The 26,632-nt window shown below is 43.7% G+C and overlaps 1 protein-coding gene across 12 annotated transcripts in view; it reads right to left on the minus strand.

Annotated features, from left to right (window-relative positions):
• Window positions 1-26,527, minus strand: part of L3mbtl3 (L3MBTL histone methyl-lysine binding protein 3) — a 113,822-nt gene extending 87,295 nt beyond the window's left edge. For 4 of the 12 annotated variants that reach the window (XM_041654058.1, XM_041654057.1, XM_041654055.1 and 1 more), the window contains exons 1-3: window positions 24,337-24,734; window positions 22,633-22,709; window positions 3,665-3,782 (exon numbers count right to left, since the gene is read on the minus strand). Coding sequence is in view for 6 of the 12 variants with exons in the window: in XM_041654057.1 (XP_041509991.1) it covers window positions 3,665-3,766 (102 nt within the window). In the remaining 6 variants the exon portion in view is untranslated. Of the gene's footprint in view, window positions 1-3,664; window positions 3,783-22,632; window positions 22,710-24,336; window positions 24,735-25,605; window positions 25,793-26,481 lie in introns of those variants that run through there. The other 8 variants (XM_041654063.1, XM_041654056.1, XM_041654053.1 and 5 more) reach the window with 7 other exon arrangements.
• Window positions 26,528-26,632: the final 105 nt, after the last annotated feature.

Here is a 26,632-nt window from a genome sequence, read left to right on the forward strand (position 1 = left end):
AATGGCAGCTGCTTCAAAAGTTTAACCAGAAAAATGACAATGAAATTAGCCAGCAACCATGAGACTGTCACAAAGGCAGTTCTTTCAGGATGGCAAAATCCACAGAATATAAAGCCTGTTCGCACAACGGGAAGTTGACCTCTGCCTATGAGGCCAGGCTGTACCAGCTGGACAAACTTCAGTTGGATGGCTTAGGTACCAACTGTTAGGAAATCCACACGCCCGTGAACACACAAACCATTTAAAAGCAGCAGCCTGGGTAAGGCGAAGTTCTCAGCATGACGTGAGGAAGCCAATTTTATGAATTATTCAAAGTGTTAACATTTTAGTTTAGGAGAAAATTATTTTCTCAACCTCTTAAACAACTGAGATTGGGATGTAAGAAACACTATAAAATATAGTCAATGAGACGGTGTCGTATGACAAACCTTTTCCTAGGGAGTCTCAATGCACACATCTACTCATCCCAGATAGGAAGCCCACAACAAACCAAAGTACTGATACTATCAAAGTTCAACTTGGTGAACAAAAAAAAATTTTTTTTTTAATTGGGGTTACTTTCAGAAGCAAAGATGACTCAGACAGCTGCATCACCAGAGCCTAACCCAGCATGGGTGGCAGCGCACAGAGCTAGGAACCTGGAGCACACTATCCAGCCTGCAGGCAACTCATCAGGATGGAGAGTGTCTTTCCAGGTGCCTTTGTTGAGCTAAACCTCTTCCAGGTGGGTCTGCTGGTTTCTGATTCTTCCAGTCAGCTGTTTTGCTCCGATTCTTTGCAGCCTGACACTTCTCTCTGGAGAGAGACTCTCTGCTTTATTCTGTTGTTTTATTCTGGCAGGGAGAGGTCGAGTGAATCTGTTCAGTTTCAGGGACTTCCTGAAGCTATTAGAGTTGTTTAACTTCCGGCTTAAGGAATTTTTCTGTAGGATGACTAAATGTCTAAATCTCAGAGGAACCCGTTACCCAATAGATGGGCTGTGAATCTTCAATTTAAGGGGTTATAAATAAAACATTGTGTGTGGGATAAAGACACAGAGATAGAGAGAGAGGTGTATGTGAGTGTTGTACGCACACACATTCTGGTGCACACACCATACATACAATACAGAGGCTAGGAGAACTTCTATGTCCTGCTTTGTCACTCCTCTCCCCCCATAATCTCCTTGAGAAAAGGCCTTTCTCTAAACTCTGTGCTCTTCCGCTAAGTCATCTCCCGAACTCTTCAAATTATTTGTGAAAATGAGGTATCAGTCTACTGCTCATGAAGTAGATTGGACACATAGCAATTACCCCAGTAATTACATCAGTGTAAAAGTCATATCAAATAACCCTGATTATAATACCCTAAATGACTTAATTACCTGATTATCTTAATAAAAATAATAGGTTAATTTCCAAAACCCATTGCTTAGAAAACTTTAAAGCAATCCAGATTTCTTAGGGATGGAAACGCTCCTTTATTACCAAAAGCTAACTAAAAGAAAGCTATAAATTTCACCATTATACAGCGAAAATGCACAAGAATAATATGCACATGAAATAACAGAAAAAGACAGTTTTCATAATTTATTGCCAAGTCAGAAAATGCACACACTAAGTAATTATTTACATTCTTCTCTATCCTTTCTAAAGTTGTGGATCTTACGGGTCCTAACAACCCCCAATTTTTTCCAGATAAAGCTTACAAAATGTAAAGATTTTAAGTAATCAGTCATAAGGCTTATCTCATTATTAATTTTGTGTACGTGGCTGGAATCAGAAGGCTGTGAGTGCAAGCATCCTTGGAACCCAGAAGACTGTTGGATCCCCTGGAACTGGCCTTCCAGGCCTTGTGAGGCCTACCCAAACGAGAGTACCTTACAAAAGTAGTACATGCTCTTAGGTGTTGAAATACCTCTCTACTCTCTGATTTTAAATAATCTGGCAAAGTTCACATGGCTGATATATGATTCCCATTATCAGAGCTTAAGGAATAGTATTTTTTCAGCCTTCTATATCCATCACTTCTCATACAGTTAGACTCTTGAAGAATGTCAGAGCCGTTCAATTCCTATTTGCTCTTGCATTTATTTATTTTACTGCAGAGCAATTTTGACCCAGAAGAACTAACTTATTCCATGACTCATCATCACATAAAACTCAAACTGAAAAATTTCTTCTTTTTAATAATTTTAAGTGGATTCATCATATGTGTGCATATTTATGAGTACCATTGGCTATTTCCATATACACCTATAATATGTAATGTTCAGATGAGGAAATTAGCTCTCCTACTTCCTCAAACATTTCCACTTAACACAATAAGCACATCTGTGATCTTTTTTAGTTAAAGTATACTATGCATTACTTTAGACTATAGTTTCCTATGGTACAAAAGAACACTAGAATTAAAAACCTCTGGCTATGTTTTGATAACCACTTAAAAAACAAAAACAATAACAACAACAACAAAAAAAAAACTTCCTCCGGATTTCACTAAACCTCGCTGCAATAGTTTTGTTTCCTTAAACTCACTGGCACTTTGTACTTAATTAAAGCTAAGCCAACCAAAATCTCAAACATTTTTCCAACGGCAGACAGATGTTTAAATTGTACCCCTGAGGATAAGTGAAAGCAGGGACTTGGCTAAGATACTTGTCAAGCAGCCATCAAAAGGATTAGATTTCAAGAAGCCTAAGTCAGGAGTAAAATTTTCCTATTTGAGACAGCACAGAACATCAAGTATTACAGAGACAGACTAAGTGACAGCCTGTTAGAGGGACAGGAAGTTTAAACACCTAAATGACTGAGTACAAACACAAAGTCTAAAAGGCCACAGACAGGTTCAAGGTCCCAGAGATAGAAACACAGCTAAACCAAATTAGAAATGAGAAGTGGGGGCAGTTTGAGCTCGCAGAACTATGTTTCATAGAGCAGCAGGTGGTCCTACTGTAGATTCAGTGGGGGCAGGAGACACGGGGTGGGCAGCACTTATACAGTGGGTAGACAGAACCCCATGAAGAATGGGGATAGTGATGAACAGCACATATATCGTGAGCAGACTGAACCCCATGAAGAGTGGAGACACACGGTGGACTAGCACATATGTATCATGAGGAGACTGAACCCCATGAAGAGCCCTTTCTATAAGATCACAGGCTGACTTATAAAAAGAACTTGCTGCTTAAAAGTGATTATACAAAAACTTATATTCATAGTATAAATAATTTAAAGGCAGCGAATAGTCCTATTGATTCAAAATTTTCATATTATTTTACCCCATTTAATATAAAAACACTAAGGACCCACTCAGAGCTCCAAAGCTATTACTAAAATATTCAAAATGCTAGACCTTCTAGGTCTGCCATTTCCATATATATATTGGCCAGCATCATAATAGAATCAAAACAGATAGATAGATGATCCTCCTCAGAGCTATTGATTAATTTTCTTAAACTAAGAACATTCTAAAAATATTCCTCAGTCCCCTAACCCAACTGACAATCTATCAATATTTCATGTTATCTTCTTACTAATTTACTGTAGAAGACCACATACTGTATAAAGCCATAACATTATATTTAATGGTTTGAGTTCTTATTTTATGTATGTAGTCACTGTAAAATAAGCTCACACACAGATACACACAACACATAATTCATACATGATAAAAAAAAACCCACCTTTAAGTCACTTCCTGGTAAGGTACCAACTCCATCCTTCCAGTCCATAACACTGAACACATCAAACTCTTGACCACTTGTGCTAGATGCAGATTCAGTCATGATTTACTTTTTTAACCTTGAAGAGGAATAAGGGAACGTAAATACTTCACATGCACATCAATTTGATTTAGTGATCATTACTACTTGTTTCTTTTAATGACATTATTTTCTTGCTTCATCCATCTACAAACAACGGTTTGGAAAGTATCACTAATGGGCTGAGCACTGGTAGAGCACTTGCTGGCAGGTGTGGGGCCCGCCAAGCTCTATTCTACTATGTGTCTGTTTGACTCTGTGTGCCAGAAACTGTGACCAGAGCCGGAGAGGCACTCGCTCTACTACTGAGCTATACCACCAGCTTCGTACACTTTTTTTCCCCCTAAGCAGACATTCCTACAGGGAAGTTTAACTTCTAAATTAGACACTACAAAATGTTGAGAACAACTGTCAGTGACTTGGTATGATTTTCTTTCCTTATTAAGGTGAGAATTTTCACCTTTTCATTTAAACAAACGGAGGAATTCTCTTCGGCATGTTCAAGTCATCAGCATCAATGCTCTTGCAGTTGGGCTTCAGTGTGAAACAAAATGAGGTGTACTTGAAGACAAGCACTGTGAATCTGGACAATCAGTCTGGTAACTGAGACAGTCAAGTCACCAAGTACCAAAGTGGAGGAGGTGGATAGTGTATATACAGTACGGAAAAAGATGACTCATTCCTAAGCAGGATAGCCTAAGATCTCACACTAGGCAGAACAACATTTAAAACTGATGGATTGTTTGTTTCTTGACAATTCCATTTAATATTTTTGAGGAAATGTTGACTTCAAGTAACTGAGCCCTCTGAGAAACTATAACCTCAGAAAGTGGAACCAAAGATAAGGGAACTACTCAATAAAATGTAGATTTAAAAGATACCATTGATGGTGGGAAAATAAAAGGGGAATTGAGTCCACTATTCACTGTCATCTATATTAACCTATCCATCACATGTCTGACCTACTAACACAACAAACATGAACGTGATTTTTATCAGGAAGAGATCGAGTTTGTTTGACTACATTGAAGCATCCGCCATGACCCCCGACGGCTTCCCAAGAGCCAAGATGTTGCCAAGAACATGGAAAGGTAGTGGCAGAAATGAGAATGAAGCTTAAAGTACTTAATGAGATGTGATGAGATTTGGAAGATTTACATAGTTCTTTGGAGACATGGTCTCCCAATGACTAAGGTATAATGTTACAACACTGAGCCCAGAGCATGGATTCATTCCAACTCTCAGATCAATAAACTTTAATACAGGGTGAAATCTCAGTGTTCAGGTTTCAACTGTACACTGTACACCAACCCACCTTTAAAATAAACCACCCTTCATGGAGTTCTGCTGTGATATCAAAGATTTCCACTATTACTGAAAAGCTAGCAAAATATTCCTCTCTTTTCCTACCCTGTATCTACATTAATCGAGACTTTCTTCATATACTTCAGCCAAAAAACAAACTGAGATAGACTAAAGGCAAAAGCAGCTGTAAGAATCCAGCTATCTCCTGTAAAACCAGATGTTAGACAGATTTGCAGAAGTTGAAACTATGGCAACTTCTCTGGTATTTATTACTACTATTTTATATAATTTATTGCTCTTTTATAAAAATTGTGTTTATATATATTATATAGTGAGCAATCAATCTATTTTAACCCAGTATCAATATGCATAGGCTATTAGAAAAAAAATACCTACTTGAGTTTTCAATCATAAAGGAGATTTAAGACCAAAACGTCAGAAAATCACTGCTGTGCAGAGTAGTAGTAACTCGCTTCTCTCCATAAAGAAGAAATATTAACCAATGGGCTGAACATGGAACTTAGATCAAAGCACACTTATAGAAGATGGTGCCCAACCACAAGACACCAATTCACAAAACTAGTCCAATCTAAATTACTGAAAAAACATTCCCGGAAAGAAAGATGAAGAGCAACTGGTCATCTGATAATATCAAAGAAACACTACTACTGCTTCTTAAAGGTGGGATGACAGATACTAATACATAATATTTGTTTTCTTTTTTTACATTCATTCACTCTTCATTCACTCATTGTATGTATGTGTATATTTCAGGGCACACACATGCCACAGTGCATGTATGCATGTGTGGAGATCCAACAATAACTTGCAGGGAGTCAGTTCCCTCCTCCCATCATGTGGGTTCTGAGGGTTAATCTCAGGTCATCAGATTTGGTGGTAATGAGCCACCTCTGGCCCATCATTTATTTTGTTTTTGTTTTTTCTTGAGACACAGTCTTGCTAGCTGTGAACTCACGGTCTTCATGTCTCTCCTCCCTAAGTCCTAGGATTACAGGTACGTTCCACCACACCAGGGAGTATGTTCCTTTTAGTGGGAAGTTCTTCTGTATATTTTAGTGATACAATCTGCAAATGGATAGGTGAGAAGACATGCGAGAAATCTGTCTTAAACTAATCAATGGAGTCATGTGACCAAATAAAACTGATGCTGTGCTGGGAACTGTCCAGATGTGACAGGGTCTTTGATGACTCCTTCTACATCCTCAATTTTCCATATGCTTAGAAGAAATTGTTCAAGGTGTCTTGTTTTCTCTTCAGAGAGAATCTTGTTTTGTAATACACTAACCACAACTTGCAATGAAGCCGTGGCTGGACTCGATCTTATCCCCCTGCCTCAGTCTCCCATGTGCTGCAATTCCATGCTTGCTCCACTATGCCAGGCTGAAGACTTTTAAAGTGTGCTCTTTTAATACACGTCATATGCATTTCTAAACAGTATGTAAAAACTCTGTACTTCTTGGAGTGAGAGACTTTCTTCCACTGAGAGTTTCCAGATGTGCCGATATTCTTTCTTCCCCCTTTGCTTTAAACAAAATATCACCTAGAAGACATTTCAAACTGTATGCAGTGTGATCCACAAGAAGCGGATCTCACTATTACTAAGGCTTAATCCTCAGAACAGGAACTAGGATATGATTGCCAGGGGAGAATTATGTGGGAAATTTTGAAGATATTAGATGAATCAAGACTTTGTTTAGGGTTTCTATTGCAGTAATAAAACACCGTAAGCAGGAACAACTTGGGAGGGGAGGGTTTATGTTATCTTACAACCCTCAAGTCACGCTCCATCACTGAGGGACAGCTGGCCAGGAACTCAAGGCAGGAACTGAAGCAGAAGCCATGGAAAAGTGCTGCTTACTGGTTTGCTTCTCAGGACCTGCTTTCTTAGATCACCTAAGACCACAGGCCCAGGGGCGATACTGCTCCCAGTGGGCTGGACCCTCCAACATCAATCGTTAATCAAGAAAATGCCCTACAGATTGTTCTAAAAGCAATCTGGTGGAGGTGCTTTCTTTTTTTTCCCTTTTTTGTTTTGTTTTATTTTTTTTATCTTTTTTTTTTCTAGACAGCTTTCTCTAGATAGCCTTGGCTATCCTGGAACTCACTTTGTAGACCAGGCTGGACTCATAATAGAGATCCACCCCCACACCCTCCCACCCCGCCCCTAGTGCTGGGATCAAAGCCAGGAGCCAGCACTGCCCAGCTGGAGATGATTTCTTAATTGAGGGTCCTCTTCTCAGATAACTCTAACTTGTGTCAGGTCGACAAAAAACAAACAAACAACTAGCCAGAATGAAATGGGACTAGGACTGCAAAGGAACTGGGTCCCTTTGAAGTAAGAGCGGTATTCTCTGATAAAACGCTTTCTCCTGCTGGGCAACCAGTAGGTAAGCAGGGTGGTTTAGTCTTCCCCTACCTTAAAGCCATGCAAGTACAAATGTCACAGCAGTAGAACTTGTCTGTGTCTAGAAGAACTCTAAAAGCTGGCAGTCTATAAAAGCTGTGGTGAACGCTCCCTCTACACTAATGATATTAGATGGGGCAGTAGCTTTTGATTCCCCAAAGTATACATGACCCGTTGACTGTGACTATAATCAAGGCATTGTTGCCCAGCATGCCTTTGCCAGTCACTACTATGGATGGCTCATCAAGAAATTGGTGGCATTTGCTGAAGTAAAGGATGATTACTGCTGGCACCAATACCATACATTATAGTCCCAAAGGTCCCCTTTGTGAATAGCCCATTTCAGCTTTATCCATTTAAATTACAGTCTTCTTGACCTAAGCTTCTATGGTAGAGTGAGACAGCAAACTAAATGACATGTAGCACTATCTTCAGAATAGCTTCCTGTCTCTCTCTAGTACCACTTCCTGGTCTCCGAACCAAAGCTGTACGACTTGACCCTCCCTTGAGATCATCTATCTATTGGATGAATCACCTCAGCTTCTCATGTAAACAAATCTCTGACAGTCCCAGGTTAGTGAACTTTTCCCACAAGATGTTAATAAAGCTACTCCATTAGATACTAATAAAGACAGATATTTTTTTTTCATTTTCTCATTTGTTTGTTTTTTTGGGGAATGTGTGTCCTGAGTTTGAAACTGACACACAGCACTTCCAAGGTAGGCAAATAGTGGCACCAGTTAGTAACTTATATTCAAAAACCCATGTTAAGGGGCTGAGGATATAACTCAGTGATAGAAAATCCCCAGGACAAAGCAAACAAACGAAATAACAAACAAAAGTTTCACGTGATGAGGCTGGGCCTCTCTCTCCTAGTCACCGTAAACTAATCTGGTATGGACTAATAATCCAGACCTTATCCTCCAACTCAGACAGTCTACGTCTAGAATATTAGACTTCCGTGTGGATAAAACCTGAAACAATCCACGGGTGCATCATGGGTAGAGAGTTACAACCATTCCATGCCATGGGATAAAATGACACAAAAGGTCTTCATTCTAATTCAGAAATAATTCATGTCATGGTTAACATGTTTAATTTTAAACAAAGTGCTAAAATGGTGAGCCACCCTTTGAGTAAAACAAAAAGAAACACAAAGGATGCGTTGTGTATGCACATCAACTATTTTTAGAAGGACCTGTCAGAAACTGGGAACTCTAGCTGCATCCAAAAACAGGTAATGATGCTAAACAAAAGCCATGTTGAGTTTTCTCTGTGTATCTACTAATGCTACAACAATACATTCAAATATCACGATATAAATATGATACATTCTGCTTCATACTTATTTAAAAGTATATTATAAAAGACATGCCTTCCCAAGAAAATATTTGCTACTGATATCAACAGGAGAAAGCACGGTCTAGAAGTCGCAAAGAGGAAAGGAGCCCTGGGAAGCTCTTGGGTAACTTACTGAGAGGTGTCAGCACAACTGTATTCACACAACAGACGGTTGAGGGGAGAAGTGCAGGGTTCACTCCTTCACGGCAGGACCAGATGCAGCCCCAGCCCCAGCACTTACAGTTCCCACCATTCCTGAGCAACACCTGAAGCTCTGGTGACATTTACTAGTCTATCTTTCCTCAGAAATGTGACTCTGAATCATTTCTGCCATAAAGCTGAGGGGCAGGAGCACACCGCCAGGCCTGGCCAAGGGCCAGGTATGCTCTTAGTCACAGAGCTTATTCTTACTGCTACGAACACTGCAAAATAAAAAGATTTTTTTTTTTTTGAAAAAAACAAAACAAAAACCTGTTTCTTTTTACGAAACTGAACGAGGAAAATTAACTGCTCGCCGAGTCTCGTGTTGAAGACTTGGACTAAAGGGAATATGGAGACGGTTATGAAAGTCATAGGCCCTGGCCACAAGAGAGACGTTTCGGATACACTGAAGTCTGAAATGTCAAACGCAATGACTCAGACACACTGTGTGAGCACAACGACTAATGTTCCAAAAGGAAATCAGTAAAAAAGATGTGCAAATTGACTTCAGTTAGTGCTCAGCACCCTACAGATCACGCAACGAGTGAGACGAGCAGCTAGGGTCTGGGGGATTAAGTTCTACTTCAGCGATTTTATAGAACTTGTTAGGTGCTACAGTTTCATTTATTTCGTATTTTTATATTTCAATTTGAGGATTGAAGGTGGCTTGGGACCTACCCCTCACAAATGTCCTGAATCTACTCATCTCACATTGACTGAACATACGCAGGGTGTATGTGCTCTTCCTCTTCATGAGTCTTTTTTCATACCACTTGTTTGCTCTTTCTGCCATGAGCAGATAAAAGAGAGGCTTGGGGAGAATAGCAGCTCCTCTGTAGGTGCCTGGAGCCCTGTGAAGGGAAGAGACGAGATGGAGAGAAGATAACAGTCCTCTGAAGACAAACAGAACAACCTCAGTGGCTCAGCACAACGCAAAAGAGTGGCCCAACTCTCACCGGAAGTCTGGGCCAGCAGATAAAGGGAGCAAACAAGGATGACCTGGGTACAGCCTTGTGTGCAGCCTGGCCACTTCTGTTCAAAGCATTTTCTCCAAAATTGATATTGACAGGGATGGCAAGTCAGTGCTCATCAGGAGCAAAAAGACAGCGGCTGGGGACACAGCTCAGTGGAAGAAACCTTGTCACACAAGAGTGAGACTCAGAGATGAGATCCACAACATCCACTTCAATGCCAGGCAGGCCGGATGCTTCACCTTTGATCCTAACACTCAGCACAGGAGACAGGGAAATCCCAGAGCAAGCTAGCTAGACAGAATAGCAGAGTCAAGTCAGACTTTAAGTCAGAGACCTTGTCTCAAAGATAGGAGGTTGAGAATGATCAAGAAAGACATTTGACGTCAACCTTTCGCCTCCACACACAGGTGACCTGCACACGTGAGCACACAGATGTGAACACACGCATACCACAAACAAAGAGCTTTTATAACAAAACAAACAAACAAAAACCATAAATAAGGGCTGGGGTGTAGTCCAACAGTAAGTATACTGCTTGCCTAGAACTCCAGCTGCCCTGAATTCAGTTCCTAGGAACACAAAGCAAGGAAACAAACAAAAGATCAGTTAAAGAGCCACAATCATTTTATACCTGCTTTCTTTGAAGCTGCACTTTCAAGCTTCTCATTTGACAGACGCAGTTTCAAAATTAAGGTCCAGAGATGCGAAGGTTGTGAGCCCAGAGTGGTTATACAATGGGGCAAGCATCACATCAAAGAAGAATCATATTAACATTCAGAGAACATGATTAAAGATGTGTATGATTCACAAGAGAGGTCTGAGATATTACTGCTTGATGTTGATAGACTTACCTTTCTAAGCTTTGGTTGAGAAGACAACATACCTTAATATCTTATATACAGAACCGGAAGCACTAAAATCATTACCATGAACCAGACAACATGACAACTGTGTCAAAGAGTCACAGGACAATGAAAGAAAGCCACACTCAGAGGCAGGAGCCCAGTGCTTCTTTAAGATCATTAGCCAAAGAAGAGCTTTTGTTTCCTAGAAATCAGCATTCTTGCTGGATGTGGGGGTGTATACATTTAATCCCAGCACAGGGAAAGCAGAGACAGCTGAATCTTCGTGAGTTCAAGGCCAGCCTGGTTGACAAAAGTTCTAGAATAAATAGGGCTACATAGTAAGACCCACTCACAAAAAAGAGAAAGAAAAATGATAGGGGAAATCTCACAAGGCTCTACCCTAGAGTAGGAACTACAGGCAATTAATGACACTCAGGGAGGGAGAATCGGTCTTCCCCAGGGATGAGTTTCCTAATTGGTTATCCAATACCAATACCAAGAAGTCAGCGCTAAAAGCATACACATAAAAACAACATTAAATGGACTCAGCAGATTATATTCATATGTGTGTATATTTATATAGATGTGTGTACATTTATATATGTGTGTGTGTATATATACACATATATTATGTGTGTATAACAATAATACTTTTTTAAAAAGGTCATGAATTTGAAGGGAGTGGGAGAACATGAGAGGAGTTAGAAAGGAGATGGGGGAATAATGTAAACAAAGTACTCATATATGAAATTTTCATATCAAAACTGTCTTAAAGTGGCTCTTTCATTGTTCACACTCTAGAAAGACTACTGGTCTCTTCCCAAAGCAATTTTCTTGTCATAACAAAGAAGAATATGTCAAGGGAGGATGGGAAATCTGGCGTCTACGTATCTCATCACCCACGACTCCCCATAGTACCACTGCCCTGAGCAGACTGTACTTAAACAAGACGAGACTGCAGGCCAGGTAATAAGTCCCAAAGATTGCTCCCTCCAGATGCGGTTTTGGAAGCCATTTACTCATGATAAAAGATTTTGTGATTTAAAAAGTGAAATTCTTAGCAGCTTTTGGGAGAAGCAAGGCCGAGTCTCTCAGCCATATGTAGGGTGCTCTCTCAATGTTCTCCACAAACACTCAGCCCTCAGCCTTGGGCTCCTTATCACAGTACATGGAGTCCCTGGACTCCTCAGTATAGAACATAGTTTTATAGGACATAGCTCACTTATCTTCAGATTAGACTCCACTACTAGGATGCTAGCTTCAGATCTAGCTGCTGGTTGGCATCCCTTTGCGGAGGTCTATGGTGTCTAATCCTGGGAATGGCCCCCAGACCTAAAATCCTGTAAGTCCAGTCTTGAGAAAGTGATCCTGAGAAAGATTTGGTCCCTTCATTATAAGGCCTTCCTAAAGGTCTCAGAGACTTTCCATACTTCCTATATGGCCTTTATTGGGACATTTTCCGTTCTCCAAAGCACCACGTATACAGGGCCCTCATATACAGTCAAAGAACCTAACAGACAAAGTTAGAGAGTCACCAACATATGGAGGCAAAAGGGACTCTGGTTAAAGATGTCACCAAACACAAGCTAGCTTGAACCCTATAACTTTCTTTTCACACTGGTAAGGACTATTATCTCCACTTTAAAAGTAAGAAAATTCAGGCCATCTGGATAAGAAACACTCTTTCATTTTCCAGGACAGTACCCAATATCTTTCTTTATTTTACACAATAGAAAGGAAAGTGTCTAGTAAGTGTGGTCAGCAAAGGCTCAGGAGCCACAACCCTTGGGATTAAACGTCAGTCTCACGAATCTCTAGATACCACCTTAGGCAGGGCATCTGTGCCTTCCTCAGCCTTCGCTGCTTTGGCTACAAAACAGATAGAAATATCTACTTGCCAGGGACATAAAAACTTCTTTTTGTTACAGTGTTCAAGTTGAAATGCTCTGCCTAATGGTTGGCCATCCAGAAGAAAGGAAAACAATGTATTCTGTATGTCCAGGCTCCTCCCAGCTGGAGGACCACAGGTGTTGTATGCAGCGCAGGGCAGAAGATAACTGTGCCAAGACTGCATTAGGAATCCTCTGGAATTTTTCAGTCGTTCAGAGACTGGACAAGAAGCCCAAGGACTCTTGAGATTTCATGAAGGAGTAGATTTCATTTCAAAGAGAATGTGGAAGAGTTTGTAGAGTCTCCCAAACAGAAGGTTGGTAACTTAGTTTTGCCAAAATCTTTTACAAACAAACAAAAAATTTAACAACTTGAAAGCACATAAACATAATGAAGACCTAATTTCTGAACAACTACCATGAATGAAGCCACCACGGACCTTTCTGTGATATTTATGCTAAGGAAACATTAAATGTTCCTCTGTGCCTACAACGGTACTTGTAAAACCTGCTTTGCAGAGAGCAAGTAGAAAGGAAACAGAAAGCGGTGAGAAGGTAGTGGGAAAAGAGAGATAAGAGGGGTTCCAGCCAGAGAGGGCTGCTGTAATAACTACAGGGTGAGTCTCTGCATGAACCCCAGGATGCACACAGAGTGCCCATGGAGATGCCAAGGGAAGAGCAGGAAGACAGCAACTGCCCCTGATTATAATACCTGCACTGAGTCCTGATCACGTACAAGGAAAAAGAAGGCTTTGAAGGAGAACTTTCTGCTAATTTTCAAAATCCCTCAGAAAGACTCAACGGTAAGTATAACATTTATCAGCTGGGTGAACTAGCTTTGGGGGGGTGATGGATTGGTTTGTACAGGGTCGCCCTGTGACCATGAGAACTTCGACTCAGATCCCCAGAACTCATATTAGAAAACACTGTGGTACACGCTGAAAGGCAGCAAGATGAGATGAAGGCAGAGGAAGGGGAAACCCCTTGGATTTGTTGGCTGGTTAAATGCCTAGTGTACTTGCTGAAAGTCCCAGGCCAATGAGACCCTGTCTCAGATAAAAGGGGTCAGGTGCTGGAGTAAACATACAAAGGGTTGTCCTCAGACCTCCACATGCACTTATGCACAGACAGACAGACAGACAGACACACACACACACACACACACAAAGAGCGATCAAAAAAGAGTTATGGATGCAGCTCAGAGGTGTACTGTTTGCATCATCTATGTAAGGCACTGCATTTAGGCATCAATACTGGGGGGAAAAAGGGGGTGGAAGTGGGGAGTAGCAGAACAACAGACTGGCGGAAGAGAGCACTGGGGAGACCAGAAAGAAATTCACTTCTTCATCCATGTCGTGTTCTCCAATGAAAATTCCCAGCTGACAACGCGGCCGCTAAGTACCTAGTTCACTGCCTGGCAGAAGCGTAGCTCTGGTGCTCCAATAAACTCCCCTCACTTAAGCGTCAGGAGAACACATCAAAAGAAGTTAAATTCAGACCTCTTAAATGGGCTTATTCAATAAGGATAAGAGCGAGCCAAACTCACACTTGAAGCATCTCTCAACAAACACATATTGCTACAAAGAAAAATTTCCCTTTCAAATCAAGCATGACAGACACAAGCTTTGATATTCTACTCGCCCGACCTGATAAGAACTCTGAGTTGCACACATATTGGAACTGCAATCTGTACTGGAGAGATGATAAGTTCTGCCCCGAGGGCCTGGGTTCACATATTGCGAGCAGACAGAACTCTAGATTATTATGATGTGAGAACTGAAACGTTAGTAGTATCAAGAACCGATCCTGGAGGCTATCAGGCTCCTATTATCCACAGGCCCTGAGCAACGGAAAACACAAGAGTCAGGTAAGATCTATGAAGCCTTTAAATATACATTCCGTAATTAGGATGGTCAGCTCTTGCCATTCTCCCCCTACTCGCCCAGCTGGCCAATTGTAGGGAGAACAGCCTTATTTACAGCATCAAAGAATTTCTGTGACTTGCTGCCTGTGCCGTCATGAAGACTGTATGCAAAGCAGTAGTCGCCAGGGTAACCTTTACAAAATCTCAACTTCCTGCCCCTTAGTTCGTTCCTGTAACAAGAAGGTGAAGTGTTTGAGCTTCTGTGGCCTAACCTATTTACTTCCTCTGAAGGAGGAACAGAAAATGAAAAATGTCTTTCAAGAAAGAAAAGAGAAATGTAGACAGAAAGTGAAGATCACATTAACCGACATTAACGGGCTGACGGGCTATTTAATAAGCTCGCGTCAAATGCTTTTGAGTTCATGTTCCGTGCACAGAATAGGAGACGTCGCAAGGCAAAGAAGGCTCGGAAGAGCGCCACCATCTCATCAACATACTACACTGGAATGACAATAATAGAAATGCTACACCCATCAGAGAGATCCAAGGGCTGGGAAAAGAACAAGGACCTGCCTGACACAGACACTTCCACGCTTGTGCTACATATGCATGAACTCAGATTTAAAAGAAAAAGAAGCTAAAAGTAGTGCCTTGTTCTTTTTATTTCATTTCGTAATTTTTAAATGCTAAGAGCAGCATCTTCTTTTTTTCTGCTTTGTGTTTTTATAGAACGCAGAACCAAAACGGAAGCATTTACACTCTCTCTTTTGCATGTAATAAATTAGATTTGACCAGATTTCCTTTCTCTTGCAGAAGTCATGCCTCCAGGCTTATCTCGATAACCCTTTGTAGGCTGCCTTCCTATCCACAGATTTGAGCTGCGAAGCTGCATCCACGAAGGAAGCCCATACCAACAGGTTGAATTATTTAGATTACTTAACACCCAGACATGATTAGCCATGCAGACCTTCCAATTCACTCACTATCCAGGAGTCAATGGTGAAACGGATGGGGGAAAGACTCAGGTGATTTTGCAGGCTAAGCAACCTTATTTCAAACACTCTAGAAACACAAAACTAAACACAATATAAAGGTATGGTCCCACTTAGCAGGAGTGGGGGGTGGGAGGGGACGCCGTCAAATCTGAATAATCCATTACCCTCTAGTCAGCATTTGTGATGACAACTTTCTAAGCCACCCTAAAGTCCTGTCTGATGTGAACAACTCACATCGCAGATATGTGTGGCCACTGTACCACTGAACCCCTGAAGAAGGCAAAGGGCCCCTCCCTTCCCGCACCATACACTCGGCCTTCTGATCAGACTAGCACCGGTAGTTGAAGCACTGTTGCGGAAATATTTCCAACCCAGATTGTGTTTGCATTCTTCCTCTAGGATACCACACTACTATCCACCAGCACCACCCCACCCATCCACTTGCTATCCCCCCTCCTGCGCGCACGTGTGTGTGTGTGTGTGTGTGTGTGTGTGTGTTCCCTTAAGTTTCTTCTTTTACAATCCTGGCTGTTGAGTGAATTTCATCATCTTTTCAGTCTGTGTCAGTAAACTTAGGTTCCATTTTTTCCTGTGTTAAAGAGGGTTGAAGCCAGAGTCTCAAACACTAGACAAACGCTCTACCACGATCCCAGCCTCTCTCTCTGCTCTTCTTCAATGTTACTAATACTGTGTGTCATTTCTATCAGAGGACTTTTTAGCATAACCCAATCAATATCAGTAATCTCAATTCTCAACTTAAAGATTGAGATAAAAAGATAAATATTTTCTTCCCATCAAACCTTCTTTATTGTTCATTAATATGAGCCAATACATCACAGAAAACACATTCATCTGGAAATACGTTTTTATTTTAACTCTAGGAGTTGCTGTTTGAAAATCAGAAGTCTAAAAGTAACAAAACAGTTCTAGGCCTGTACTGTCATTTTCTTTGGCCCTCCCTCCCCCTTTCAAACAGAAGTGGATTTGGACAAGTTATCTCTGAGGACTGAGTTACTTAGAAAGGAAATAACAAGTGAAAGCAGGAGACACAGCAGGACGCTCAAGCAGCTGTACTCTGGGTTCAAGGCCAACCTCTCCCTCAGCTACAGTTGGTCTTAAAGCTGCCTTGGGCTACAAAGTGAAACACTGTATCAAAAACAGAGGTAATAACACAAATGTTGGAGACTAGTGGAAGTGAAGGCACTGGCGCTCTCTATCCATCTCTAGGTCAGCAGCGTGGGTAACAGCACATCCAGAGATATCCTGTGTACCTGTGACTTAATCTCCAATGCACACTCACAATCATGGTCTGTATACTACCGTATGTGTACAGCTTATCTCTCTAGATTACCAGCACACTGAGTCTAAAGACTGACGCTCTGGAGCTCAGTAGACAAAACATTCATTGATTCAGCGCTAAATGCTGATCACGTGACTACCCCCCAATACTGATCTCTGTAAAAGAGATGCTCCACAAAGGAGCTGAGTGAACTCAAAACATTTATGGTACGTATGGGACAGAAGGATCTTAGAGAAGGCGTTTATCATATTACCTATAATGTGCACACAACCCTTTTAACTTCCACCAAGGCTCCTAACTCTAAACCACTTTTTTTCATTTAATTACACATATTTCTCTCCCACCGTGTATGAGCATGCATGTGTGCGCGAGCGCACGCACGTGTCTCTGCACTCACCTACAAGCACACATGCCGTGGCACTGCTACGGAAAACAGAGAATAACCTCCTCCTTGACTAGATCAGACTCAGGCCACCTCACTCTGCAGCAGGGGCCTTTGCCCTTTATCCATCTCCATGGTCCCCAGTCCACTTCTCTTTCCAACATCACCCAAGGTCCTTGGACATGTTCTTTTCCTTCCTCCAAACTACCTGATTCCTAAATGGGATGCCTTCAACCCCATATCAAGTTCATCTATCGGGGTGATGTGTTCCTGGTACCGCCTTTCTCCACCTGTTGCAGGATAGCCATGAACAATCACTGACTCTCACCCACACACATTACTGAGAAAAATTTATCATTGTGAAAAGACAACGCCTGAGAATATCTCCACTGGATATTCACAAATCATCCATCTGCCTACCTACCTACTTAGCTACCTATAAAGATGGATATAAAATAAAGGCTGTACGAAAAATATCACTTCTACAGATCCCTTCAATTTCAAGACACCATATACATGTAAACACGTAAGTATTTTAAATACAGTATCTTAGGATTCTAAGGCAGATGAGTCCATTCAACGGTAGCAAACAGGAAGAGTGATAGAGTAGACTTTCACCAGCTCACCTTGTGAACACACTGGTCAAAGAAACGGCATCACTTTGACCAGAAGCACAACTAAGGTGTTCCTCAGTCCTGATTAGAAAGAGGCTTACTCATTTCTGGAGACTAATTAACATGGGATACATACTGTCTCTCATCTATAACATCATTTGACATCATCAGTCAGCACGCAAGTTCACTGACTTCTATAACACCTTCTATAACATGAAGAGCATGTGTTCTCTTCATGGCCCAATGTGCACTTGCTACACTATTGCCATACACACACTAGAACAGCCCCAGCAGCTGTTGCAATCGGCAGAGTTCTCAGTTATCTCTCCTCCTGGGCTAAAGAGCTTGGGAGCTCCAAGGGAACAAAACCTCGCATCTCAGATTTCAACATTGTTAAAACTCAGTAGCAACTAGTTAAGAAACCAAAAACACTGCTTGAGGGAAGACTCCATGACCTATCTGCTACATACCACATAAAGCTACCTCTCTTACAATGGCCCTATCTTGACCCATCGACCATAAACCATGGCTAGCTTATCTATGACAATACATGATTGGGCTGGAGAGATGGTTCAGTGGTGAAGAGTATTGGCTGCTCTTCCAGAAGACTACGGTTCTATTCTTAGCACCCACATGGTGGCTCACAATCACCTGTAACTCCACTTCCAGAGGATTCCAAAATGTCTTCTGACTTCCTTAGGCACAAGTGGTACACAGACATGCATGAAGGCAAAACGCCAATAGGCATAACACTAAAATAACAACAACAACAAAAACATGGAGTTTACTCGAGAACTACCTCTCTCTCAATTACTCCATGGTTTAAAAAATGGACAAGTACATAGTCTCTCCTTCACTACTGAGTGTGTTTAGACCCCCAGGATATTGATCGGATAGTCTATAAAAAGGAGATGAAATAAAACGAATAAAACCAGAACATGTCAGGCTTTGCTTTGTCAGGTTCGGTATCATTAGGTTGAAGATAATAACAGAGTACTTCTCTCTCTCTGTTTTTCCATCTAGATTTTAGAGAGTTAGTGATAATGAACAACATAGTGACAAGGACGTCTAAAAAACAGGTGGGGGAGTCTTATTTGAAATGTTCCTTCAAAGCAGACATTCTCAGGAATCAATCCCTGCTCTCCCCAATCATTTCCATTACTACCTCCCAGTCACCTGTCCTCTCACCGGCTTTTCCAGCAGAATCACGCGATGCCACCAAAATGTTAATGACAGTAAATAGACTCCCATCCCACAGCGATCCAGCATGACAGTAAACAGATTCCCATCCCACAGCAATCCGTACTTCACCCTACTGTTCCCACCAGCAGGTATTACTTATAAACATTTCCTTCCTTAGCCCTTCTATTCATTTGGGACTAAGTTCAGGCTTTGTAACCAGCAGCATGATAGAGTGCTGTTCCTCCACTCAACAACCGACATATTTTTTCATAAGAAATAAAAGACACCAGAGCTGGAGAATTGGCTCAGCAGTTAAGAGCACTTGTTGCTCTTGCAGACGACCTGAGTGGACCCATAGCACCTACTTTCAGTTCCAGGGGATCCAACACCTTCTTCTGACTTTGGGGTTCCCCAAGCACAAACGTGGTACACATACACGCAGGCAAAACACACATACATATAAAGTAATAAATAAATAAAAAATACGTAAATCTGTTTTGTGTTTACTTGTTTTGGTTGATTGGGTTGGTTTTTTGTTTTTTGTTTTTGTTTGTTTTTGTTTTGTTTTTGAGTCAGGGCTTCTCTGTGTAGCCCTGGTTGTCCTGGAACTAGCCCTGTAGACCAGGCTGACCTCAAACTTACAGAGATCCACCTGTCTCTGCCTCCTGAGTGCTGGGATGAAAGGCGTGCGTGACCGCTTCATGGCATAAACAAATGAATCTAAAGAAAAAATGTAAATAATAAGGAAAGACAGACAGACATAGCCAGGCATGATGGTACATGACTTAGATCCTAACTCTCCTGAGACAAATGTGGGAGGAGCTCTGTGAGTTCCAAGTCAGTGTGGTCTACATAGAGAGAGTCAGAGCGACAAATCCAAGATACTGTCTCAAAAAACAAAAATAAGAAAGAAAGGAAAGCCGGGCGGTGGTGGCGCACGCCTTTAATCCCAGCACTCAGGAGGCAGAGGCAGGCGGATCTCTGTGAGTTCGAGACCAGCCTGGTCTACAAGAGCTAGTTCCAGGACAGGCTCCAAAGCCACAGAGAAACCCTGTCTCAAAAAACCAAAAAAAAAAAAAAAAAAAAAAAAGAAAGAAAGAAAGGAAAGTGATGTAAAAGAAAGATGCTGCTAGAACCTTTTGACAGGTATTTATGCTATCGTAGAATAAAGCCAGGAACTGAATCACTGGCTCCACACTAAAGAGCCTGACTCTTGTTCGTCACAAAGCCTGCTGACAGTGACAGGGTCAAATGACCACCACACACTTCAACACCTCTTTACAGGTCTCAAAACTTCCTTCCTTTACGAGAGGGAGAGAGGGAGAGAGGGAGAGAGGGAGGGAGGGAGGGAGGGAGGGAGAGAGAGAGAGAGCGAGCGAGAGAGAGAGGCCAATGTTGACATTCCCATTTTCCAGAGGGGAAAATCCAGGGTGAAGGAGGCCCAGTAACTCATACAAGATGATATATTGGATTGCAGAGTTCAGCTTTCTGATTCCCATTATAGCTTGCTATCCACAGCCACAGTGGCTGCTCAAATGAAGACTAATAAGCATTGTCTTCAACCCAGCACACAGGTACTGCACTGACTACTCCAGCAAGCTGGGGTTTTGTCCCTGGAATTGTGCTTGTGTCTGCACAGCCTGGTGACTGTTCCTGTCCACTGTCTCTGCAGCATCACCCACACATGCCCGAGGACTATATCTATGAATTCTCTAACTGCACTAATTAAGTCAGTGCACAGCAGAAAATGACAATAAATCACTGTTTACAATCACTTTTATTCTGGCCACTATTCAGTTTCACTTGGAAGCCACGCCTGACCCACAGAGGATAATTAACTCTGCTTGTAAAAAGAAGGCTTGGGCCAGTGAGATGGCTCAGCGGGTAAAGGCATCTGTCACTCAGGTCTGACAACCTGAATTCAATGCCCATATAAAGATGGAAAGGAATAACCCCAATGATGTCCTCTGATTGCCACACATGTGATATGATGCACCCACACACACACACACAAAGAGAGAGGAATATTAATAATAATTAAATAAAATTTAAAAGTAAAGTTAACTTTCATGTCCTTTTGCTTCTGCCAAACAGGAATTGGCAAACTATTTTTTTAAAGATTTATTTATTATGTATACAATGCTCTACTTGCAAGTATGCTTGCACACCAGAAGAGGGCACCAGATCTCATTACAGATGGTTGTGAGCCACCGTGTGGTTGCTGGGAATTGAACTCAGGAACCCTGGAAGAGCAGCCAAAATTCTTAACCTCTGAGCCATCTTGCCAGCCCAAGTAACAAATTCTTTAGAACTGAGACAGAGGAGGCAGGAAAGTCAGTGGGAAAGGAGAAAGAAAGATTAAAGAGAAGAAGTCAGATATTCTAACCCAGCTGTGGTTTCCCCCATCAAATGGTTCAGATTCTAAAGGTAGGTCCTAGATTATTTATTGGGGTTAAGTCAGCACTCTCCAAGATAAGCAAAGAGATCTTATTAGACAGAATCTAAACAAAACTATATATACCCATAGAAATGTTTTAAAAACTCACAAGTCTATGCTATATTCCTAAGACATGGTATCTGGAAGAAGTAAGGCCTTCTTGGATTTAATCCATAGGAGACACATAAATGTTAATTACATGTTAATTAATTAACTCCCCCTACACTGCCATAAATTTTAGCAATAAAATTGTAGCTCAGACCCCAAACACATTTAAAGTTCCAGTTTCTTTCCTACTACTGTATACTTAATTATTCTTATTTTTTTCCTATTGTATATTTATAAATATACTGCTTTGTTCTGGTTTTCTCACTTTCTTAATTCAAAAGGAAGAAATTGCTTTCAGTAGAAAAGAGGGCACTGCAATGTTAATTAAGAATCCAACAACAGCCCGGTCTTGATGGTACAGGCCTTTAATCACAGCACTCAGACCGAGGCAGGCCGATCTCTGTGAGAGGCCAGGCTGGTCAACAGGGGAGGTTCCAGAACAGCCAGGGCGACACAAAGAAACCCTGACTCACACCCTCCCACTCACCCTCCCCCCGACAAGAAAAAAAGAAAATAATCCAGTAAACGGGGTTGGGGAGAGAGCTCACAAAAGGGACACCCACAAAAACATGAAGAGGAAGATGTGAGTTCAGATCCTGGTAACTCCCACAAAAACACCCTCAACTGTAACTTGAGCACTTAGGGAGGGTGGCAACCTAAGGAGCTCTGTAGCTCATTGGCTAGACAATCTAGCCAATCAGTGAGCCAGATTCAGCGAAAGCGATCAGGTTTCAGGAAGGAGGAAGAATAGGTGGTGAGCTATGCAGGAAGGCAAGTAACAACTCCAGTTGATCTCCCCAAGCACCTACACCAAACACACACAGGCTAGCACAAATCCCATTTTTCCCTCATCTTTCAAGGACTCTTGGTGTCTACTTGTTCATAGGTTCAAAGAACTTCCCAAAAACTTAGAATCTTTTCCCTACTAAACCTGACTGACACTCTCCTTGATTTGCAAATGCAGTGTCCAGCATTCCTAGCATAAAAAAAAAAAAAAAAAGAAATTGATCGCAACACGTGACTCTTACCTCAAGGCGGTGGTAAAAGGCAGAACCGTCTGGCGGCCTTCACAACTGCTGTGCACCCCAAGACTTCTCCTAAGGATCTAGCATTGATTTTAAAAGAGGAAAAGAAAGAAAATAAAAAAAAAAAAAATCAAAGCCCTCTCCTTAAGCCTCCACATCTATAATCTCCAATTCAAACTCAACATGCATAGTTTCACACGACATCTCTCTGTGTATTAGAATACAGTCAGCCAGTTCCACGTGAGGCGAAATTAACTTTAATCATTCACATCATCCCCATATTCTAAATTCACACAACAAAATTCCTCATTGTAAACAAGAGTAGTGCTATCTAGGGACAGTACAGAGGCAGGAAGATAAAGGAAGATAAAGGTTCAACACCAGCCTGGGCTATATAGGTCAGCCCATCGTATGTATGATCGTATGTATGATCGTATGTATGATGACAGGTGGCAGTTACCAGGGTGGTTTGACACAATCTTCATTTCTCTGGTTTTCACCTTTAAAATTCGAGATCCTTTACAGTATACACACTGGGAAATAGGTATTCAACTCATTTAAATATACATATATATATTAAAATCATAAATTATACAAAGTATTCCCGTAATAACTTTTTACTTAGTGAATCAAAATTATATTCTTACAACGACAATACTTACTTTATAAGTAGATATGTAAGTTAGTGAATAACTTTTTAACCTGAAATTACATGGATCAGAGAACAAAATGACAGGCTCGTAGAAAAAACAAATTTAAAAAGTTTTTTTTTTCACTTTTTGCAGTTTTAAGCACGTTTTACTTTGATTTCTCCTTAACGTTCCAAATTAAGCTACCTGTCATGACTCAGAGTGGGGGAAACAGTGAATGATAAAAAAAAATTTCTTATCTACGGTATGCCGATCTCAAATCTCAGAATAAAAGGATTTCTTTTTTAATGTATGCAAGAAAGAGCGGAAATCACAGGGCCCGAAAACTCCCAATTCATTGTTGTCTGATTTACAAACTTTCTATTTCTGATCAGCACGGTTCCCACATCTAGCTGCTAACTCGGGTCCTCTAATTACTTCCACGTCTAAACCGACTGCGTAGCTACAAGTAAAGGCCAAACTTTGCTCTCTGCCTCGCGAACTTAGGATGAGTGCAACCACTAGAGGTCCCCCTCGGCCAGTTTTGCAGGCTCACTATTTTGCTACACTTGAAACTTTCCGGAGAAATGCTCTCTACTCGAGTCAGTGTTTTTCTAAAAACTTGTGCAAAAATCCACGCGACCGAGGTAGCCAGTACAAAGCCTCCAGGGCTCCCCACACCAATAAAGACATCACAACCAACCATCTACGAAAACCGAAATAAAAATTCAACACACACACACACACACACACACGGGTTTTTATTTCTCGTCTCAGTTTCCTTTAACTTAGAACAATTTTTTAAAATCTATTTTTGTTCCTGGGCACTTTGGGTGATCTCAAATGCATGTTTCTGGCGGTGGCCCCGAGATGGCAAAGGAGCGGGCCAAGGGATGCAGAAGGCGGGGGGAAGGGCCGTGCAAACGGCGCCCGAGGAAGTTGCATAAGGAAAGAGACTCCGTTTTTCGCCCCCCCCCCCAAAAAAAAGAGAGAGAAAAAAAATCAACGGGGAAAAAGGAGGAAAAGGAAGCTGGGCGGTGGCTGCAGGACAGAGAAGGGAAACCAAAGCGACGTTTACCTTCGTGTCCCCGTGGAAGGGTGGGGCAAGAGCCTTGACCCACGCGACCCGGCAGTGCGGCTCGATCTCCCACCCCGGCTATCACGGAGCGCGGACGGACAGACAGACCTCTGCCTCGCGCGGGCCGGGCGCGGAGCAAGTCGCCCAGCCGGTCAACTTTCTCTCACGGTCGTGCGGTGGGCCGCGATCGGGGGTTCGGATCCCACAACCCTCTTTTTTTTTTTTTTTTTTTTGTCTTTTTGGGTTTTTTTTTTTTTTCTCCACCCTCAGGAGGCGATTAAAGTTTTCCCTCCGCCAGCGCGCCCCTCGGCCCGCCGCTCTCTCAAGTTTGCCTCCTCCTCCGGTCGGCGGCTGGCGGGGCGCGCGGCGGATGCCTCCGCTCCTGCGCTTCCCGATCCCCACCCCCGCCGGCCTCTACTTCCCCCGCCCCGCCGCCACCGCCGCCACCGCCGCCCCGCCGGGCCCAGGACGCGAGCGGGGACCAGACAGCAGTCCATGAGCGCAGAAGGGCGGGCGGGCGCACGCACGCGGCGCGAGGCGGACCCGGCTCGCCGGCCTCGGCCACCGCGGGCGACCGTAAACAAGTTGCAGGCAGCGCGGCCCCCCGCGGCAGCCCCGCCGCCTCGCCTCGCCTCTCCCACACGCCCGCCCGCCCGCCCTCCCGCACCGGCGGCGCTGCACCGACAAGAACGCGGCCGCGACGGCGCGGGTGCCCGGCCCGCGCCCTCCTCCCCGCGGGGACGCCAATGCCGGGCCCGCGCCGCCGGCCGCGCTCCCTTAAAAAGCACTTTCCTGTCTCGGGCAGGGGGAAAAAAAAATCCAGCGGAGGCTTTATTTCTTTCTTTCTTTTTTTTTTTTTTTCCGTGCAACTTTCCCAAAATGGCGGAAATTGGAGGCGATCTCTAGGAAATTCTCCCACAGTCGGCGGCGGCGGCGAGCGGGGGAGGTGGCGAGCGGGGAGAGCACACGCAAACTCTCGGCCGCCGGCCCCGCCGCGGCTCGGGTGTGCGTGCGTGTGAGGGTGCGTGTGCGCGGTGCGAGTCGCGGAGGCCTCTCGGCTCGCGCTCACACTCAACACACACACACCGACACACACACACCAACACACACACACCGACACACACCAACACACACACACACACACACACACACACACACGGCCGCGCCGGCGAGACGCGCCTCTGCCACATTCAACCAGTCCGTTCTCCGCAGCCGAGCCGGGAAGCAAAGTGGCCCGGCCTCTTTTCCCACTGCCTCGGTCTCCCGTACTTGGACTTCTCGCGCTCGCTCGCTCGCTCGCTCGCTCTCCCGGTGCGCGCCCGGCACAAAGGCCACACGGGCGGATGGGGCCGCAGGGGCGGCGCGCCGGGGCTGGCGTCCTCCCGCCGCCGCCGCACCGAGTCTCCACCGCGATCGTCCCCACGGTCCCCTCCCGAAGCCGGCGCCCCCTGCCCCTGGCCGACCGCGCTCGGCGCCCCCCGGGGAGGCTGCGGCTCCGCCGCGGTGTCCCCCCCCCCCCCCCCACACACACACCCAGCGCCGCCCCGGACACGCAGCCCCGCGGCGCCGCACTCCCCCCCCCACCGCCGCCACCCCGCGCCCGGTGTCAAAAAAGCGACCAAAGTGACAAGCTCCGGGGGGGGGGCGCGGGGGAGGGGGCCCACACGCATCCCGCCGCCTGCGCGCCGGCGACAGCCCGACGCGGCCGCCTCGGCCCGCTCCCTTCCGCACGGCCCCCCACACCCTTCCCCGTGTGCGCGCAAAAGGAGGAAAAAATACAAGTCTCTCCTCCCCCCATTTTTTCCTTTCTCTTTTCTCTCTCTTTTGTTCCTCTTTCGCACTCGCGCTTACTACTTCAGAGTGAGATGCCCACAGACTCCCCCACCAGCAGCTTCCGAGTCACTTGCCCACTTTTTTTCCCCGGGATTAAGTTTTCTCCTCTTTCCCAGAGGCGCAGAGAAGTGGGGGAGAAACCCCTTCTCTCCTTCCCCTCCCCTGATCGCTTTCCCAAGACGAGGGTGCGCTTCCTTCCCTCTCTAGCTCTCGGAACTTTCATCCTCACCCAGAAAAAAAATCAATGAATGGCTTTGGCACGGGCCGAGCTGCGGATTAATTAGAGATTAGATCCGATCAGCCGCTTCTTACCCCCAAATTTTCTCTTTTTTTTTCTCCGTCTCACGAGTAGTCCTGACAAATGGTCCAGGGCTGCGGGCGCAGTGCGCATGTGCGCGTAGAGTCAGGGCTGGGGAGAGGGGAAACTGCGCTGGTGCCGGTGCCGCCGCCGCCGCCGCCGCCG

This window comes from Microtus oregoni, unplaced genomic scaffold, assembly GCF_018167655.1.
Source record: "Microtus oregoni isolate MIOR12 unplaced genomic scaffold, Mior012 000006F_ref0000085, whole genome shotgun sequence".
Taxonomy (NCBI): domain Eukaryota; kingdom Metazoa; phylum Chordata; class Mammalia; order Rodentia; family Cricetidae; genus Microtus; species Microtus oregoni.